At 39.0% G+C, this 13,327-nt stretch overlaps 1 protein-coding gene across 4 annotated transcripts in view; it reads left to right on the top strand.

Annotated features, from left to right (window-relative positions):
• The window catches only part of MSH5 (MUTS-homolog 5), a 490,172-nt gene that overhangs the window by 213,984 nt on the left and 262,861 nt on the right, over positions 1–13,327 (top strand). For 3 of the 4 annotated variants that reach the window (XM_089456522.1, XM_089456523.1, XM_089456521.1), the window contains one exon: positions 13,190–13,291. The exons of the other annotated variant lie outside the window; for it this stretch is intronic. In XM_089456522.1, the coding sequence (XP_089312648.1) occupies positions 13,190–13,291 (102 nt within the window). The remainder of the gene's footprint in view (positions 1–13,189; positions 13,292–13,327) is intronic. 4 annotated transcript variants of the gene reach the window in all.

Here is a 13,327-nt window from a genome sequence, read left to right as displayed (position 1 = left end):
GATTTGATTTTTGACAGGTCAAATGAACTCCAAATTGAAAAATTTCAATTGGGTTGGAAAGTAGACTCAAAGACCTTTCCAACGAGCTATCTTGCACCCGATTCCGACATCGGGAAGGCCTCCAAAAGCCTCCTGCAAAACGCGACCCGTTGGGAGGGGCGCGACCCATTGGGGATTTCTCCACAGAAATTTGCCAGTAAGCTGCCAAATGACCCCAAATCTCTTCAAGGTTGCAGGTAGGCCTCTGATCATCAAAGTATTTTGCTTGATAGAGAAAAATGAGCATGGGAAATGTGTTTTAATGCCATCAAGTTGAAATGAGAAGTTCATGTATATTTGCTTTAAAAATGTCAAAATGCAAGTAGAGATAGGGTTTTGTTTTGCTGCTCTCAAGGTTATCCCTTTCACCCCCTGAGGTTGTTCATGAGGAGGGAAGGCCATCACAGTAGCATGATATTCTTGAGACCCGACATGTCAGCTCCACTCCTCTGGTCACTTATCAGAAAGGCCCAAGGGCCTTATTTGCAGCAGCTAGGCGAGTACTATCTCCACAGCAGGTGGAAGGGGTCTCGCCTTCATCTTCAGCTCAGCGAGTGTTATCTCCACATCAGGTGGAAGGGGCCTCACTTTCTTCACCAGCACAGGTACTACAGAGGGGCAAAGAGCCCATGATTCATGAGGATCCGGTGATTGATCTCGAGGCCAGTTCTCCTAGCCAAGAGGCGAAGGAGATCATTCAGCATCTTAGGGCTGAAAATGATGTTTACAGAGGAGAATTGAGGGTGCCCAATGGACCATCACCTACCTGGAACAGCGGAACACACAGCTAGAGGAGGAGAAGGCACTTGATGAACTATGGAGGATTCGTAGCGACCGAGTCTTGAACCGTAGGAGGCCCGGTGATCCATTGCCTGCTGACCGAGAGTCACTGCTCATTCAGGAGAATGCCCACTTGGAGAGGCTGTTGGCTAAGGCCAACCAAGAGAAAAGACTGCTGAGAAACATGAAGAATCACTATTGGGCGAGAATGCATGTATGCAAGGCCAAAATGAAAATGTTCCAAAGGAGGTTGTCCGAGGCTCTTAAGCGGAGGAAGAAGACCAATCCACTCCGTATCTTGGCTGAGGCATTCCTCAAAGATCATGGCACTCACTAGCATCAGCCACAGCACAAATCCCAAAATTTTTTGAGAATTTTGGGTAATTTTGGGATTTTTTGGAAATTTACAGGTTTTGGCTTCTCAATGGGTCTCACCCCCGGTGAGACCCTTTGTCATCGTAGCTCCGTTTTGCAAAAACTCAACATTTCTAGGTTTGTCATGCAAAGTTACACATGCCTATAGATGGACTTGAGTTTTTATGGGGATTTGGGCCTCCAAAAGGTCAAAATACAGTCAAAATTTGACTTTCTGCCCCTTTTTTTTGAGTTGCAGAAGCAGTCTTGGGAGAATTGACTTTTGACTGGGCAAATGACCTCCAAATCCAAAAATTCTAGTTGGGTTGGAAAGTAGACTCAGAGACCTTTCCAACGAGCTATCCTGCACCTAATTCTGACACCGGGAAGGCCTCCAAACAGAGCTCCAAAGTGCGTGACCCGTTGAGGAAATGTGCGCGACCCGTTGAGGAAACTTTGCCAGATTTGACCAGTTCAGCCCAGAAAACGCAGTTTGGCTCCAGTTTGACTTTTTGAGGTGGATGGTGGTCCTCTTGGATGTAATTGTGACACTTTTTGGATATTTTTACTCTTGTTTAACTCTTCTAGAAGATTCTTGCATGTAAAGGGTAAAAATTGAATGTATGAACTGGTTTCCAAGTTTATAGAGGCAAGTTGTTTTGACTGCCTATTTTCTAGTGTTTAGTTTAGAAGTGGTTCAAACAGCTCCTAGGATAGTGAGCTCGACCCATGGAGGCATGGAAAGAGGTTAGATCATCTATATTATGTACTTTCTTGCTCATTTTCATGGTTGGACTCTTGAGGGAGAAGCTATCATTGTATATTTTTATTGTATCTCTGCAATTTTTGGCTAAGGAAGACCAGGGTTTTGCAGTCATCTTTGGGATTCTTGTGGACTCATGTGTTGATGGTGTGTTTCTTCATGTTCTTGTAAGCTTTGTTATGTGATTCATTTCCTTTCGTTACTGCTGCACATTAAACAAATGAAGTGATAAAGTATGAATTCATGCTAGCCATGCTCTGCTTTTAAATTTGTTTAATTTCAATGTTTTCTTCTGTCTAAAGAGAATTCAAATTCATTGTTTGCTCTCTTTAGCCTTCTTATCTTTCATTCCTAACCATCCACTTCAGTCAAAGACATCAGCACTGTCTCCTACCTCGCCCCAAGGAACCCCCTGCAGAAACTGTGTCCAATCCCCGCACCCTAAATTGCAGCTCCTCAATTTGCCACCAAAAACCCCAAAAACCCCCAAAATCAACCTTCAAATCAGTTTACTAGCCTAATATCAGCGTTACCGTGTTGGTCATCTCATCCCATTGAAGATCTACCGAGATTGACCGGAGAGAGCCTTCTCCTGCCCCGTAGGGCTAGCTACGAGGCTGAATGGTTTGATGTAGCCTTGAGGTTTACCTTTCTCAGCCTGAGGTGAAATTTCAAGCGCTAACACAACCAATGATCCAATGTATCCGGAGGAGAGGTGGTGGTGAGGGCAGAAATAAGATAAAATTCTTTTTGCTTTTCTACAACATTAACTTCTTCATTCCTGGAGTTTCTCGACTTCTTGGGAGGATGACCATTTCCATATCGTGCAATAGGAGCATTCCACTTTCCTTTGTTGTTGAACTTGTTGTTCCTTTGATTGCGATTGCCTTTGTAGTTGTTGTTATTGTTGTCAGCATCTCTTGGAGTATCCTTCTTGTGAGGATACTCTTTGGCAAAGTGGCCAAACCTGTTGCAATTGAAGCATCTTCCTTTTCTTCCTTCTTTGAATCCCGACTTGAACCCTTGACATTGTCTTCTTGGACCAATATTGTTCTTCCTTTTTGTATGAGCAAAGAAGGCGGTAGGATTGTTTCCATTTGAGGGTTTGTCTCTTTCCATAGTCCTAATTTCTTCTTGAGTGCATCTAGCCAATAATTCATCAAATCCCAAAATATTGTCATTGTTGAGGATGGTAGTATTGAACACATCCCATTCTCTTGGAAGGCCTCCAAGTGCAATAAGAGTGAGCTCCCTGTCATCAACGACTTCTCCAATAGATAGGAGATCATTCTTGATTTCGGTAATCATCATGAAGTAGGATTGAATGGATTCTCCTCTATCCATCTTGATGTCTTTCAACTTGTTTTTGAGAAAGAGAACTTGATTTTCATTATTTACTTTCAACATCCCAATCAGCTTGTCATACGTCTCCTTAGATGTTTCCAAATCAGAAATATAGGCAACCAAAGGCTTGTGAATAGAATCAACAATAATTTTCTTAGCTTTAACCTCACCTTTCTTGTACTTTGTTTTTGTAGCAGCGGGTGCACTTGAAGGAGGCTCCTCCACTCTTCCTTTGACATAGTCCATAGCATCATTTTCTTCCAAAGGCAAATCCAAAGACATTTTCCATGCATGATATTCGGATTTGTCCTTAAGCTTGTCCTCGAATATGAAATAAGATGTAATCGTCATTGATACTAGTTCCAAGTTCTTGTCCAACAACTTCCCTTAGTGTTTTCTTTTCCTCACTCTTGCTTGGGCTTTGACTTCACCTGAGCTCTGATACCATGTTAATTTTAGATAACAATGTTATGTTCTATGCTTAGCAAAATTTACTTCGATGTTCCTTTAGCAGCACAATGACAATTCCAATTATTTTCAGTAGCGAGCACATTAACTTAATCACATTGACAGTAAATGCAAATAGAACATAAAAACATATGTAGAAGACAAGCCAAGACAAGAGGACACCTGATTTGGCGGATGCCAGGGAAAAACCCCAATGTGGGGAAAACCCTTTGTTCAAATGTTCTTCTTATTATTTAGTAGCTCAATAGAGAGAGAGAAAGTACAAAGATCAAAATCACTTGCCCAATACACAGTCAAATCAACCCTGTAAAATTCTGTAGTCAACTGCAGCCAAGCTTGCCCTAACCAGAAAGTCAATGTTGGTCAAAACAACAACAAAACTTCACCAATGCAGCTCAATCTTCCTTGGTCAAACTCGGCCTGAAGAGGAGGTCAAACGCTGCCCAAAACAGTGTGGTCAAACACAGTCAAAGGAGAGAGAAAATATGTTGTGATTTTATGCAGTGAAAATAGAGGTCAACCTAAAGTCAACGCTAGTCAACATGCCCAAAAAACCTCGATTTTTGTGCCCAGAAATGTGGCCTAAGGAAATCGAAATTATGCCCCAGAAAACACAGTCAAATTTGGTCAATTACCCTTTGGTGAATGCTATGCTGAAACTCTGAAATTTCGGCTTGCAATCTGTCCCAGAAATTTGTCCTTCATCCAGACGTGTGGGAGAGAGAGAGAGATGATCACAACGTTGTACGAACCAATCAGATTAGGAGAGAGAAGAATAGATGAGTGAGTGATGTCCAAATGAGGAGAGAGGTCATTACTATTTATACAATTCGATGAGGTTAAAGGACACATCTATTGGGCTTCTTGAACCTACATTAAGCTGAGGCCAACCTTAACAATTTTTGCATGAGAGAGAATAAATTCAAAATTCCACTTCTGCTTGTCCGAATGAGATGATCTTTATATCAACTTGGACCTCTTGAAAATAGGAATCCAATGCAATAATCATATTCATCATATGAGCTGTCCCAAGGTGTAATTTGGCCCTAGTTTCCAATTTTAACAAGATCCTAAGACTTATGTGTGATGCAAGAATCTTGGTTACTTTTAGTTATATGCCTATTCTAAATAAGACCTTCCTCTTAACCGTTTTGGAACTAGTGTTTGGAGTAGGTTGTGGGATGGAAGCTAATGGGAAGCAAGCAAAGGCTTGGTTAACGATACCTCTCCCTGTGTCCCAACCACCCGATGCCTCAGGCACTGCAGAGACTGTGGCTCTGACGACTGCAAGGTCACCATGTTAACCATTAGAAGGGTGTTGAATCCCTCAATCTAAATTGAGAAAGGGTGACCCTAGATGTCTATCAACCAAGCTTATGCTTGGAGGTATGTTATTAATGCAACTAGACTTAAAACGCTTGTGCAAGATAGGTTTGAGTGAGCCTTGACTTAAGATTGCTTAATGTTTTAAGTACTTTAGTTATGATTTGCCTTTATAACAAGAGTACCTGATGAATGTAAAGACAGTCCTATCACCAAGAACATGCCAAATTATCAAGTGCGAATAAGATACAAAATACAAAAATCCAACAATATGCAATTATTCAACAATTACGGGATGTGCTGAAATCCTGTAACAATTTGTTCAATACTTAATCAAGATATCGATTGCAAGATTCAATGCTTCTACTTCAAGGCAATGTCACAATGATTATTACTCAAAACAATTAGAGATTACTAAAGATATTTTTAACAAGGCAAATGTCAATCTCCAAGAATTACCCAATTAAATTAGAAGCAAGGATACTTTGAATTTCAATACCAATGTCTTAGATTAGGATTCATCCAATTAAACAAGATTTCAATATTCAATGAGGCCTAGGCAACCAAGATGATATCAATGTGCTTTAGAGAGTGAGCTTATTAGATGTCAATATTATGGCTTATACATATTACAAATTATGAACTCACAAGGAAACACAAAGGTTAGATACTCCCCAAAACAACTCAATGAGCACTTGTTATGATTAGAGCATAAAACCATGAAATTTCTTATGTTACTAATATTCCAATCACTTTTCAATGAGCAATTTAGGACAACAACAAGTGTAGTCACTCTAGATCCAAAAAATGACAAGCATGTATGAACCAAGTATGAGCAATAAGACACCAAATGACTTGTTAAGTGAAACACAAATGTTAGATACTCCCCAAAACAACTCAATGAGCACTTGTTATGATTAGAGCATAAAACCATGAAATTTCTTATGTTACTAATATTCCAATCACTTTTGAATGAGCAATTTAGGACAGCAACAAGTGTAGTCACTCTAGATCCAAAAAATGACAAGCATGTATGAACCAAGTATGAGCAATAAGACACCAAATGACTTGTTAAGTGAAAACACAAGCTGACCAACCTTCTTATGATGTATTTTTCACTGTTATATCAGATTTCAATGCACTTATGACAGTAGTAAGAAGATTGAGAAAACAGTGAGCCACCAATATGAGAATGTGTGCCAAAATATGCCAAACAATTGCCAGATGCCAAAGCAAGCTTATCAACAAAAATTGTAGAATCTTCACCCTTTTATGATGCTATTATCAGATCTGATCATACTTGTTATGCAAATATATTCAGTCAACAAATCAGTTAGATTTATGCTCAAGGAACAATGCCCAATTCAAAAAATGACTAGTAAATTTATACCATGAATTTCTTAATGCATTTAGAAAAATTCTATGTGATTTTAGAGCACTTTTATGAGGATTATGCCACTAATATGAATGTATTTAGAAAGCTGTAGCAAACAGTGAGGAATAATGAGGGTTTAGAAATCAAACCCAAGGCCCAAGGCCTTGAAGGTCACTTGCCCGAGTTGCCAAAATTTTCCAAATGACTTGGCACTTGAAAACACAAAACTTGAGCCAGGTTCTCCTACAAAACCTACCAATATTCAGTCCAAAAAATCAAATGACCAACCAAAGATGAAATGAATGCAAATGAGGGTTGAAATGAGGGCCAAAGAAGAAGGGAAGAGGCCTAAATAGGCATGCGACTAGGTTCAAGAGGCCTAATAGGCCTTACGACAAGCCAAAGGAGGTTGTCGTTGGGCTAAAGAGAGGTCTAGAGGCCCTAAAGGGGTTGCGGCCTAGGGTTTTGAGGCCCTAAAGGTCCGGAAGACCCTAAAGGGAGCCTCTAAGAGACTGCAGCATGCCAAAAAGGGTTGTGGCCTAAGGAATAGAGGGCAAAGGAGGAGGGCCAAAGGTCCTAGGTCTCACGGCCAGGCCTAAGAAGGCCAAAAAATACCACGACAAGGGGAAAAGGGGTAGGCTAAGGTGTCTAGGGGCCTACAACTAGCCTCTAAGGCTAGAAAAAGGTTGACGCTGAGGGCTTAGTGGTTGGATGACTAGACTGGAGGAGAATGCCAGGCCTAGGAGGCCCTAAAAAATTTGAAACCCTTGGTTGAAAATTTATTTTGCTTCAGATATTCAAGTTTTGCAAAATTCTTCAATTTGTTGGCCCTGTAGAAATTTTTGGAGGCTAGATCTTACCCTCAAGGGCCTAGATCTAGCTCTAATCCAACAATCTTCCTTTGATCTCACCTGCACAAACAAATTTACACTAACCCAAAACCCCAATATTAAAAAATTCAAAATCTCAAAACCCTAGAAAACCCCAACTGCAAAACAAGGGTTAGAAAATAAAATAATTTACAAGTATATTATACAAATTATATTTACAAAATATACAAATGTACAATGCTTAGAGAAATTTTGAGAAATAATTTTTTATACATTTTGACAATGGCTAGATGTATTTCAAAAGATAAATGCCAAACCACAGTCTTAGCGAAGTTAGAAAACCATATAAAATATTCAGGATCCAAACATAGTCAGCCTATGCCCACAATTTGTGAACTTAGAGCCCAAGGGCTGGGGAATCTGCAAACACTATATATTTTTCTCAAGAATAAACCACTAGAACAAAAATGAACCGGATCACCTAAGCCCAAAACTTACCAATAGAATGTTCCTATCATCTACAATGAAATATACTTTAATAAAATTTTAAATCACAATATAGGAATGCCTGTACCTTGTACATACTACAAATCAGCAAAACAAAGACACCATGAACTGCACCCCAAAGTCTTTTATTATGATTATCAAAACGTTCCTAGCAGGACAGTAGCTTTACGTCAGCTTTACAGAGTTACATTAGCCAAAAATCAGATGGCTTGAAACACCATTGGCCTCTAATTTATAGATAAATCCTCCAAGTGGAAAATAACGGCTAGTTGGCTTGATCCCCGTCACAATAATCTCGATCGTCGATAAATCCTTGATTAACTTTTAATCTATGTCATCGAAAATATTTATTATTGAGGAATTTTCGAATTTCTCATTAAACCCGTTTTTTATTAGCTCAAAAATAATTATTTTGAGCTAATTTCCTCAAACATTTGACTTTGACTTAACCACAAAAGTCCGAGGGTCCAATTTTTCTTGAAATTTCCAATATTCCCTTGGTGTGGGACCTCAAAAAATTAATTTCTTTTAGACCAACACATTTTTCCACTTGGAGAATTTAATTTCTCTAACAATTTAATTTTTTGACTCAAATTAATTAATTTTTTGGCTTAGGATTAATTTTATTTTTGCTAGAAAATTTAATTAATGTTAGGTGTAGAGCCTAATTATCTTCTGTATTCAAAGGTATCGCCGCATTGGACGTAAAATATACGCTGAAGGGGGGGTCTAGGGGGGGTGGCTGCGACCTTTGGGAGCCCCCCCCGGCGGGGGTTCGGGGGTAGCACCCCCGAAGCTAAAAATAGATGTAAAATTGCCTTGTAAAATGTTGTAATTTCGTAGTCAATTTGGGTTGTTCATTAGGCGGAGATCTGACGGTAGAAGTTATGTTTAATTTAGGGTTTTTGGCCCTAGAAGGCAACCCCTTGCTATATATGAGGGAATTGTATTGCGTCTATGTAGATCTGTATTCAGAGTGAGAAAGAGAGAGCAGATTGTGTGAGAGCGAAGAGGGAATTACAACGGATCTGCTATAGGTTGTATCTCTTCAGTTTGCTGGATAATAGAAAAGGAATGACTGGCTGTTTCTCCGTGGACGTAGCCCAAATTGGGTGAACCACATATATCTGTGTCTCTCTTGTTTTATGCATTTTCTGTGTTTATATTTCTGCAATATATTTTATGTGTTCCGTTGCTCTGTAATATATATTTTTCTAACAATTAATTGACACTTGAGGGGATTAATAATTTTTCCACCCTCTAATATTTTAGCCATGGTGTCTAAGTATGAGGGAACAAAATATTTTTTACATAAGATTTACAAAATCAACCTTCAAAGGGGGAACACCCATTTGTTATAGCCCTCAAAATACACGCCCAATTTAATTTTGTGACACAATATGATCTAGTAGACCAAGTGACTTGTAATAAAATAATTTAGCCAACTAGCTTAAATTATTTTCAAATTACTTTTATAGAAGACTCGACTAAAACACTAGGACTCACCTAAGATTTTGACAATAAATTCCACCCTAGCTTTGGGGTGAGGCTGGAGGGAATGTCGATCATCTGTGTTTAGAAACACAAATGAATCAGTGAGATGAAAAATATCCTAAGATGAAATTCGTCGCCAAAATAATAGGCTTACCTAGGTTGTTACATACATACGCGGACTTACTAGCATCATTTACATTACAAATTTGCAGAATAGGTTTACAATGACTCAAGAGTTGATGGATGATGATCTTGATTCTTTAAAAAATATAGTACAACTGCTTCCTTGGAACTTCGACAAAATGTGTGCAACAAGAATCATGTGAGGCTAGCCATCTATGGATCATCATAGGGTTGTTGGTTGGAAAGCTGAAATAATAGGAGGAAATTTTTTTCTAGGGGCTACACATTTGGGTGGGAAACAATCCCTACATGAAAAATACATTGCATGTAAACACTTGATATGAAGCAATGGACAAATGTACGTCATGTGTGTCAAACACCGTCATCAACAAGTGTGTGAGTTCAGAATCATATATGAAGCATTTGTTGATTATTGTCTGTGGAGAATGCTGAATGTCGTCACTGGGACAATGTGGATTATCAAAAAATATTCTATAGTTACCCCCTATGTCACAGGGTTCGCCGAACTTGAAGGTTCAGGTTCGAAATTCGGTGAACCTCAAAAAAAATTTGAAATTTGTTCAGGTTTGCCGAACCTAAAATTCGAACCTGAAGTTGAACCTAATCGAACTCGAACCTGAACGAAAATGTTCGAACCTGAACGAACCTCAAAGAACTTGAACGCGAATTTAATCAAATTTTTTAAGGTTTGATTTAGGGTTCGCCGGTTTTTGTGACGGTTTTATCTCGCTGTTTACAAGAAAAAACAGGGGTCGCATACCGCTTTTCTGCAACGCTTCCCGCCAAATATTTCTTTGTAAACGATGGCTCTCTAACGTTTTGGCACACGCTGTCGAGAATATTGAGTGAGCGTTTCAAGTTTGTATTGAGCAGAGTTGTGCGTTTGATTACGTTGTGTAGTCACGCAGTGTGAGCCTGAGGCTTGAGCAGTGAGTGTTGAGGAGATCTCAGATTGGTGTGGTCGTGACTCGTGAGTCGTAGGCTGTGCAATCACGCTGCTCATGCAGTGTTGTGATTTGTTGCATCGGCACGCAGTCACACCTCCATTCGATTTGCTGCACCGACACGCTTCGAGTTCGAGCTTCGGCGTCGGCGTTGAAACTTGACTGCAGTCACCAGTGTGCACGTAGCACCCGTCACCCACCCTAACACAGGACCCGTGCCCCCTACCACTAACCCACTTCAACTACACTCCAAATTTACAGTTTCAAGCCTATTTTTATTAGGCACGTGATTATCTTTGCACACAGTTAATTATATGTTTACAACATTCTAATTTGTGTTCCATATGTTTTTAGATCAATGCTCAAATATAAGTCCACCGTTAGGTCCGGGTTAATATTTGTTAAAATGTAGTTTTTCCTTTTACATGTGTCTTGGGATACCATTGGTTGATGGGATGAGTCTGAATCATGTGGTTGGAGTTGACTTGGGAACAAGGTTTGTTTTAGGGCTGTGTCATAGGTCACTGGTCTTGGAATCCAGAAGTTGTGTTTGACGGGTTGATTTGAGTCCTTCACTTGTTTTCAAGTTGCCACTTTTCAAGTTTCTCTAGCATCTGGAGTTCTGGGAATCTCAGCTTCCTGTAGGGATGCTGCCCCAAGTTGGAGTAATTGTTAACCTTTGAATACACACTTAGAAACAAAGACAAAGCCCAGATTTCCAAATCAGCATTTTAAGATCATATTGGTGGAGATGTTTCAGACTTTTACTGGCTGAATTTTGGTATAGATTTCAAGGTGGCTTCATGCTGACTTTGAGGGCCTTTTCTAGCATTTTGGGTCCTCTATTCAAGGTAGATTTGATGGTATCGTTACAAGAGTGGGTAGCATAGGAGGTGAGCTACAACAACTCTCAAATGTGCACTTTCCAAGGAAATATAAGCAACCTCCTTAGGTGAATAATGGACAGAGTAAGGGTGCACTGATGATGGCTGTTACAGGCTACAACCTATTCTGAAAATGGATGGCTACAACCTATTCTAAAAATGGATTTCATAAGTATGTCAGCGTTTATGATAGCACTAGGGTATAATCCTGTAGCAGTCAGAAAGGCATAGCTTCTGGTAGTTTCTAATCCTATTTTGGGCAGTATCTTAACAGAATTCTATGACAGTCTGACACCTGATTTGAAAATCTATTTGAGGTGTTGATTTTAGCAGGTTGTGGCAGCCTGGAGGGTGTCAGTATGATAGCAGTCTAGCAGCAATTTCTTTCAAGTTTTCATGTAGTCTTCATGCCTTCATGATGACAGTTAAATGCTTTATGCTTGACTAGAGTGGAGGGTGCATTCCTCTAGAGTTATATTCACCCTTCACTTACCTATTTTAGGCATTGGCATCCTGTCGTATTTGGCAGAAATATGGCAACCAGCTGACAGAGCTGATCTGCAATTATTATGACAGAATTCTGCCAGTTAGTGAGTCATTAGACAAGTTACTCTACCTTTTCTGGGCAGCAATAAAGGGTCACCTTTCATCCTTTTGTGGGCAGCACTTTCACCTTATTTCCTGGAAACACTTTGTTAGCATGAAGGTGAGTGAATGCGGAGGTACTCATGCACCATAGGCACCCCATTCGAAGGAGTTGCTTCATTTTTTCTTAGCATATTATGGGTATTCTAAAGACCATAATTCTCAGACAATACAAGGCTTGAAATAGTGCAAGTTTGAGCTTACTAGATGATGATGAGCTGCATTGAAATGAAGACTTCTCAGCTTTGTCCGCAAGAGCCTTCTCAGCCTTTTTCACAAAAGATACCAAACAATTGCTCATCAAATCACCCACAAAAAGAAAACTAGTTGGAAGCCTTTCAGACCCACATTTACAGCGACCATCAAGCTTGGTATTTCATATTAGATGTGAGGAACAACAGTCGATAGGAGGAACTGAAATGAGATTAAACATCAGAACCACTTGGAGGCTTCAGATAGCAAATTTAGTTCCAATATCAAATGCTTAATTTGTATTCATGTGTTTATGGATCAATTTTGAATTTTCTATTATTTTGTCATATACATATATATATATATATATATATATATATAAATATATATGTATAGTCGAACCTAATGCCGAACCTCATTCGAACCTGATCGGAAAATTCGAATTCGAATCGAACTTAATCGTTGTCGAACTCGAATTCGAACTTGAACCGTGTGACATAGGTTACCCCTAGAAGTGAGGGTGAAAGAGGCCCAAAAGTTTGCATTTTTTCTAATTTGAAACATAGACATACTAATGATTCCCTGGTGTTTCTTTGAATTTTTTTCCCTCTTCTTCTGTTGATCTTCTTCTTTTAATAGGTAAAAATATTTAGTTTACATTAGCATTCTACTTCAATTGATTCTTCTCAAAAACTGATGTGTGTGAATAAGAAGCTTATTGTGCTTTCTTTTCTCATATGGGAATTTTGAAGCACATTTTGTGCCAGTTGAATCCAAGAAAATTAGTGACAAAAGTAACTATAAACCATATCTTCTAGGAAATAGAGTATTGATACGGGAGACGTTCTTATGAGGTTATGATATGTGGAATATCTTTGCTGAATTCTCACGCATCCACTAGAATATTATTGTACATTGTGTGACCTAGATTCTATTCCATTCAAATACCCTACTTTCCTACATTGATATCCTAAAATACAATCCCTCTTGAAAATCATAAAATTTTGGTTTCAGTAAAATTTAAGCTTGTAACCAATAGATCCTTGGAAAGGGTTTTATACCTTTACAATTATATGGTCACTAAGACGAACCTTGTTTTGCAGAGTATAAGTTCCATTTTACATATAAGGAAAATTTTTGAAATTGGAATTTCAGAAAGACAGCATGAACATGCAGGAATGTTGACTTTGAATATTGTAAGACAGGTACTTTAAGTTGCATGATGATATTATTTCTCCTAT

This window comes from Pinus tabuliformis, chromosome 7 (assembly GCF_031772625.1).
Source record: "Pinus tabuliformis cultivar Carrire ecotype Pingquan chromosome 7, CPIR1, whole genome shotgun sequence".
NCBI classification, from domain to species: Eukaryota; Viridiplantae; Streptophyta; class Pinopsida; order Pinales; family Pinaceae; genus Pinus; species Pinus tabuliformis.
The sequence above is the reverse complement of the archived record's forward strand: the minus strand, read 5'-3'. Positions and strand labels throughout refer to the sequence as shown.